General features: G+C 47.7%; 1 protein-coding gene across 1 annotated transcript; it reads right to left on the bottom strand.

Annotated features, from left to right (window-relative positions):
- Positions 1-362: 362 nt before the first annotated feature.
- On the bottom strand, positions 363-5,258 carry SOWAHA (sosondowah ankyrin repeat domain family member A). The gene has a single exon (XM_086931622.1). It carries the CDS (start codon positions 4,173-4,175, stop codon positions 2,046-2,048), a length of 2,130 nt encoding a protein of 709 aa, XP_086787748.1. The 5' UTR covers positions 4,176-5,258; the 3' UTR covers positions 363-2,045.
- Positions 5,259-7,837: the final 2,579 nt, after the last annotated feature.

Raw genomic sequence — 7,837 nt, 5'->3', positions numbered from 1 at the left:
AGAATGTCGCCCTGACAGCGGAGGGCGTTTCCCGCTCAGTGACAAGAAGTGCCTCCGAGTGATAGGGTGCGGTGGCGCGGTCTAGTTGCGCAAAAATACCGAGTCAATCTATTTTTCTTATTCCAATTACAGTTTAAAAAATGTTACGCTCTGGACGGTGCTTATTGGCAAAATAACAAAGGGTTTGATAACGCACAAGTGCCTCAAGGGAGTGCATGCACAGACTTGTTACCGAAGAAATAAGTACATACGCAGCAGGTCAGCGTTTTTAAAACTATACCCAGGCTGCAGTTCTCTGGATTGAAATATAGTCATAAAAAAGTAAAAAATAAAAAAAGGAGTTGTGGGCAGACGCTAAAATACTTTAAATATGTTTATTATAAATATATCATCATACAAGTGTTCGTACAGCATGATTAGTTCATGTTAAATTGTCATGATCAAGAAATGCTACAAAATCGATTTTAATTCAGGTATATCTGGAGGATTATTTAATTATTTTACGATATGGACAACTCACTGCCTCTCAAACTTTAAAGTAAACAAGCCAATTCCGTTGTGGTGGTTCTTTGAAGTAAAATTTAAATGCAGCCTCCGCCCTCCTACTTGCAGTGACAGAATATCACGATGCATTTTTTTATACCATATTACATATATCCCCAAGTTTGTTCATCCCCATCAACCTCGTGAACCTACCAGGCACTTTAAGAGAACGTATTTTAGCAGGTACACCGGACACCAGGTTTGGGGGAGATTCATTTCTATTTAAAGGAGTCCGGAGCACCTACCCAGCAGTATTTCTTCCTCCTGTGACCGCCTGTTTACACCCCGAGGCTCGTGCTACGGTGAGAACACAGGGCAGCACATAGTATTAGACCTAGGCAGTGCACACTTCAAAAACGCCAGAATAAGGGACACCGGGCCTTTAAATTCATACCAGTTTCTTGCACGTTTCTGTATATAATGCCATACAAGTAAGGCAAGAAAATGCCCACGCATGGGAATTTCGAACGGCTGGCTTGGTTACAAACGCATCTAAGTGCTACACATAAAAATAACGTTTTAGTAAGACTCGGAAAACAACGAGGGGACCAGTAGATCTGAAAAACACGCATTTTAAACGTGAATAAAAACAGAATGCACAAGTTCCAATAGCTTTACCATCTAAGACTGGCCAAAAGACAGTCACCCGAGAAATCCCCAGAGAGACCTGCTTCAAAGGATGCTGCAAACACAGCACAGCAGCGAGGGAAGCGGGCAACACACTCACAGGGGTGGGGGCAGCCCTGAGGGTAAAAAAAAAAAAAAAAAATGAGGACAAATTCAGATGATATATTTTCAAGTCGTCTGAAAACTGATACTAAAAGGTCCTGTCGTGCACTTTCTGAGCACCAGAATTTACCTTAAACCTGCTACCAACACTAGCCTCCCCGTTACAGAAATGTGCTTTGAGGGGAAAAACGAAAAAACAAAACATTTTGCACTGCCCACACATCCGAACACCGAATCAACTTCTTACATTAGAAAACAAAAATCACAAAAAGGTAAGGCAGTTTTAGACAGCTCCGAGCCACTCTCTCCATAAACGTGAATCAGACTGGAGACCACTCTGTTTTGCAAGTGTCCAGCAACAACTGGCCGTGGGTGAAAAACTGCCCATTGAATAGGTGCAACCATTTCGCCGCACATAAACCGCATGTGCTGCTTTAAGACTTCCACCCAAACGAAACCTACAAACTAAAGATGGTCTTAATTAACAAGAATCACCAATTACAAACACATTTCTTAGATTGGAAGTTACCATTAGTTTGTCATTTCCCATGTTCTTGTGTAGTGCTACCCATGTTAGTACACTCCTCCTTTGCATCACCAGAGGTACAGGCACATTTAACAGCTATTTATAGACACCAAATAGAAATTTAAGGCGAAGTTCAATAGAGCTTTGTACAGTTTTCTAAGAGGGTGGTGGGTTGCTCCAGAAAGTGTTCGATTATTGCTAGACAATAAACAGGACTTTGCAGAGCACACACACACACACACACACACTACTGGCTGTAAAATTCGGATCTGGGCCTGCGCTTCCCTACAAAGCTGTCCACCTCCTCTTCTTCTTCATGAAGGGAGGAAAAGGACGCAAAGGATCCCCTGGTTTTGGGCTTCTTCTTCGGTCCTGCAGGGGCGTTGAAAAGCAGTTTATTCAAAGATGGCGGTTTCTTGAGGCCCTTAGCGAGGTCATGGAAAGGGATGTCTTCAGACAAGGCTCCGAGGAAGGCGCTGGTAGACCCCAGGATAGAAGAGGCAACCTTTGAGTTCTTCTTGATGGGAGCGCCCTGACCAGTGATGAACACGCTTGGGTCATCCAAAACATACCGTAATGCAAGAGGGGTGTTTTTTTGCAGGTACTGATAAGCCTTTTTCCCACTCCAGTCCCGGAGGTGAACCTTGGCGCCATAGTTCCTGACTAGCTTGAGGATAACTTCTTCACGTACATGTATGGCGGCCACATGTAGAGGTGTGTAACCACCAAAGGATCTCATGTTGACGTCTACTTTCAAACCTGCCTTCTTGGCAATTTCAATCAACGTTGTTAGCATTTCCGAACTGCCACTCTTTGCTGCCCAGTGGAGTGCGGTGAACCCAGACATGAAGTCTTTCTTCTCAAATAGCTCAGAATCGTTCAGCAAAAGCCCATAGAGGTGATGGGACCAGCGGCCAGCAGTGGTTTTCACCAGCCAGTCGTGCTCTGCAGTATCCAGCGGAACAGTATCTGAGAACTTGCTCTCCTCGTTCGCCTTTATTGCTCTGGACCCCCTTTTGAGGTGTGGGGATCTGGCCCCAGCTTCATCGTGTTGTCTTCTTTTCACGTTAGGAGATTTAGGCAGAGCCATATCGGCGGCCTGGGTTGATTCAAAATGTTCCTTGTTTTGAAGAAAGGTCCTTTCCTGGTCTGTGCTGACATCTTGCTGTTTTTCTTCATGTGTGACTCTTATTTGTGGCGGAGGACACCTAAGGGGCAACATGTAAGGTTTCTGTGCGGGTTCTTTGGGTTGCCCTTTCTTTGCCTCTGCATTACTCAAGATCTGTGGATTTATTGCAGGCTCTGCCTTGTCAATCCTGGCTACCAGGGTGAAGACAGATTCTCTCTTCTGCTCAGTGTCCTCAGGGTCTCCACTTTTCTCCCTATTCTGTACCAATGAAGGATCACTGGGCGGAGGTTCTTGCATTGCCTCCTCATGCTCCTCTGCAGGAGACCGGGCTGGCATTAGTCGGGCTCGGCCAATTGCTTGTTCCAGCAGGTCCATGGATCGTCTCCTGGGCGGTGGGTCAGACTTTGGGGAAATGTAGCCTTGTGAAGATTGGTAGTTATCCAGAGCTCCGAGGGAGAGTCTCCGCTCCCCACCGAGATTCATATTGGCATTCCGGACACTTCCTGCTGGAGCGGGTGCAACTGGCATTCTGCAACCACCTGCAGCGGATCCTTCCTGGGGACTAATGCACCTCTCCAGAGAGCCGCTGCGCACAGCCTGCGGACCCGTGCGCCTCTGTGGTTTTTCTCTGTTTTCTAGATCTTGGGTTTCAGTGCCTTGTACCTCTTTTGCGTAGCTGCCATCGTCTCTTGATCTCCTGGGCCCCTCTCCTACGCTCCAGGTCTGGGATTCCTCTTCTGCAAGAGTTGTACTGGGTTTGGGTTCCTCTGCAGAGCAGCTGTTTCGGAAGCTCTCTCCTTGGCTCCTAGTCCTCTCTCTGGGTCTCCTGGTTGCCTCTTGCCTACTCATGAGTGGGAGATCGCCTTCTTCACCCTTGGCCGAGGCATCCTCCCTGGAGCTGCTGGGATGTGGGATATCATCAGTTTTCTTGCTAGGAGGGCCTTCTTTACTGCTGGTGGTAAGAGGGGTCAGTGGAGCAGTGTCCAGGCTTCCCACCCCTTCCCCTGCCCGAGCCTCGGTTGGGGGCAGGTACTTCTTCTTGAGTACTACATACTTGGTTCCACCCTCATCCTTCACCACCGCCAGGCTGTTCACATGGCGCTTGAAGTGTTCCCGCGTGGCAGCTTTTTGGCTGGGGTCTGGGGAGTCCAGAAGGGGTTTGAACCTACTCAGGAGCTCAGAGTTCTTCACTTTTCCTCCCGCCTGCAACAGGAAGCGCAACAGCATCTCCTGGCTGACTTCAGTCATGCTGCCACTGTTGAGAGGCGTTTACTCCAGGGCCTGAGACACTGGATGCTTAGGAGGAGATGGGGGGGGGGGGGGGGGGGGTTCTGGGGAAAAGTCTCCTGGGGAAAAGCTGGGAGGGGGGAAAGAGCTTGGGTGAGGAAAGAATAAAAAGGGTGAGAGACTATGGAACAGCAAGTTGGGGGACAGGATTCCTCAGAAAGGTCTAGAGTGAGTCGCTGGGGAAGAAAGGAACAGTCAGTAGAGCGGGGAAGGTTTTGGCAACGAGGTGGGGGCAATCCTAGGGAAGAGCCGGGAAAAAAGTCCTGGGGAAATACAGAGGATAGAGTCAGAGGAAGCCCAAAAGAACAGTTTTGGGAGAAACACTAGGAAGTGGTAATGGTTGAGTCAGTGGGAAGGGGGGTCCAATGATAACAAGAGGGTGGAATCGTTGGTGGAAGGAATTCTGGGGGCATGGGAGCAAGGAAGTGCAATGAGAAGGAACGAGTATTTGGCAAATATAAGTAGCGTTAGAAGAGGGGGAGTGTTCTGGAAACCGCAGGTGGTCTAGGGTTAAGAAACGGCAGACCACAGGGAGCCTCCGAAATAAATATTTCCAGGCGGAGAGTCCTGGTTGAGTCGGTGGCCAGGACTCCGGGGAGAAGGACTGAGGGCGTCCAACAGAGTCCTGGGGAGAGTATATAAGGGCGAACCAGCGCAGGTCTTGGAGAGCAGGACAGGTGCGGCAGGGTCCTCGCCTGAGCTGATCGCATTGGTTCCTGGGGAGGCAAAGCCCGGTGCTGAAGAAGTAAATCGCAGTTCCAAGGAAGCAGGGGTGAATCCCAGTGCCGCTCCGGTGTGTTGCAGCAGAGCCGCCCGGGTGCTGTGGGCAGGGCGGGCTCGAAAGGATCTCGGCAAAAGCTGCGTTTTTTTTTTGTTGCAAATTGATCCCGGATTGCAGGGCAGTTCCGGTGGGTTCCAGGGGATCGAGCGAGGACCTGCAGATCTCCGTCGCTTTTCTATTTTCGGATCACGGCTCCTGACAGCCTAAGGCAGTTTTCTTCCAGCTCAGCCCTTCCCTTCCCTCTGGGACTCTCAGTGTTATTACCTGCGCCTTCCGGGGTGAAACTTTAGCAGCCAATCCGCGTGCGCGCAGCTGCAGCCGGCCGCGAGCGGGAGCGGCTCGCGCCACACTACAACTCCCGCGAGCACCTGAGCCGGTGGGGTTGGGTCAAAACGTACCTGGCAGCCACGAGACAGCCCGGGAAACCATAGTCTGGGGTTGGGGAGTGTCCAAGCTTAAAACACACGTGTGGGAGACACGCCCGCAGAGTGCTTACAAATGATGGAATGCCTTCGAGGCTCGCACACCTAGAACTGTAAGTGTACCTACACACAATGTGTAATCCCACAGTAATACTTTGAAGTTCTTACATCTGAAAAAGAAAATGTATTTAGGAATATAGCTAGGAGGTTAAATAAGCATATAAACAGCAAATGGTGGAAATGCATATGAGAAGTATGCATAGATCACGGTTTCGTAGGATAAAATAATGGGCTTTGATGTCGGTTCATGGACATACTCGTTAGTTTCACACATTCATAACATGATTGTAGCCAATCGGCGGACACGTAGACATTAAGGAGATTTAAAGATGCGCGTAATTTATTCGCAGCCGACATAACCTCCTAGTAGGAATGATCTTTTTTCCATTTCATCAGTGACCATATATTTCTCTCATGGACTTTACATTTACAAATATTTTTTTTCCAATGATGTCAGTCCAATCGGATTATTTTAAAACAGTCAAGACTGCAACTCCAAGAATGCTTTTGGCTGTTAAACAAAGGTCCATGACTGGAATTAATTCTCCCTAGCCGCTTTGTATAAGTAATATACCACACTAGTGCGAATGAGTTGGGCATGAATTCTGGGAGCTGTAGTTTCGGTGTTCTTACTGAAAATATGGGTTTTGGATTTACAGCATGCAAATGGCTGTTTATTGGCTAAAAGTTGGCTTAAGGGGTCACACACGAGAGATGGCGGAGTGGTGCGAGAAATTGGCATGTCATGTGGATGATACAGGACACAGTACTGTGGTGTGTATCTTGCCCCAAAGACGACACACACGAGGTCCCCACGTCTTTTTATTAACTTCTATGACAACATTTGGGTGGAGAAGTGTGGCTCACCGGTTAGAGCAGGCAGACCCTGAAGCAGAGGTCAGACCCGGGACCAGGGTTCGATTCCCGACGCGGCAGGGTCTTGAGCTCAAATGTCCATAGACTCCATAATTCTCTCTTCGGTGCCTGACCTAATCATGGGTTCACACTCTGCAACTCTGGGCATTAAGCTTGCTTAATCTCCACAACGGCCCCCTGCGGCGGGATGCCTGGCTATCACCTTGGGGATGCCCTGTTGGGGCTATCTCAGAGGGAAAAGCCAGGACTGGTTCCCAAGGCAAGCGCGGAGATATCCCTTTCGGGGGTCGATTCTGGCGCTATATAAGAAACATAATAATAATAATAATAATTTGTAGAGCAAACCATCAACAATATTGCATGCTGTATATTATCTTGGCTAAACCACGTGCTCCTCCGAATGCTGTGCATGTGCAACATTACATTCCTCTCAAAATATAAAGAACACACAATATTAGCAGTCTAGAACATCTGTGAGATAACCAACGACTTCCTGCCCTGGGAGATGAGAACCATTGTCTGTTCTTAGCTCTTGGATGATGCCATGAGTGACCATTAATTTGTTTTATTTTGGGATCAGTTTATCAGCAAATGTGCTATTTACCAATTCAGTCTTGGGGTATTTGGAATAGTCATTAATCACTAACAGAAGGTTGTGCTTCTCTGGCAGACTTCTATTGTTCGCCCTGACCATCACCTATGGGGTTGAGGCCGGGGATGTCCTTTGTGTTGATGGATGTTAGTGGTTTTGGGAAGTCTGACGCTTGGCACATTGGGCACTCTACCATTTCATGGACTCGGGGAGGGGTGAGCAGACCACCAAACCAAATGAGAGTGTGAAAAAGGCCGCTTTATTGAAACAGGTGCATATTCACAACATACAACCCTGGCAAAACGCCTTACAAAACTAATCCTCACTAATTAAATTATTACCTTAAACACCCCAAACGTCAGGCCCGCCCCTAATACGTCACAATCCCCGCCCCCACCCTGTACAACATAATTACAATTCAAACCAATACAAAAACTGCATAATCATTTAACCATCATCCCAACCCAAAAGCATAACATCACATTCCCAAATTGCCCACCAACAACTTACGTTAACCAAACAGTGTAACCACCCCACGAAACATCTATTTCAACTTCTCCAGCCATAGCCCCATTTTAACAAAATCCCAACAACCTTCATGTCCCTGCTGGCAAAAACCCCCCAATTTCCGCCACCCAGAAAAGAGGGGGGGAAAGAACTACACCCCTCTCTTTCTGCCCCCCCAAGAACTAAACAAAGGATCAACTAAGTTTTAACCAAGAAAATTCTGAATTTTCAAACACCTGGAAAGTACCTCTCGTAATTCCAATAAATATAAGTCCATCCCAATACGAGACAAATGAACTCCATCACTACGAAAAAACTCCATGGCGTCATAACGAATGTCCTTATGGGACACCCGCCCAAAACCTAAATCTCTACAAAAACGCGA

Source organism: Lissotriton vulgaris, chromosome 7, assembly GCF_964263255.1.
Source record: "Lissotriton vulgaris chromosome 7, aLisVul1.2, whole genome shotgun sequence".
Classification (NCBI taxonomy): domain Eukaryota; kingdom Metazoa; phylum Chordata; class Amphibia; order Caudata; family Salamandridae; genus Lissotriton; species Lissotriton vulgaris.
The sequence above is the reverse complement of the archived record's forward strand: the minus strand, read 5'-3'. Positions and strand labels throughout refer to the sequence as shown.

Excerpts from the sequence above, each read along its gene's own strand:
- SOWAHA (XM_086931622.1), bottom strand. The coding sequence starts at position 4,175 with ATGACTGAAGTCAGCCAGGAGATGCTGTTGCGCTTCCTGTTGCAGGCG.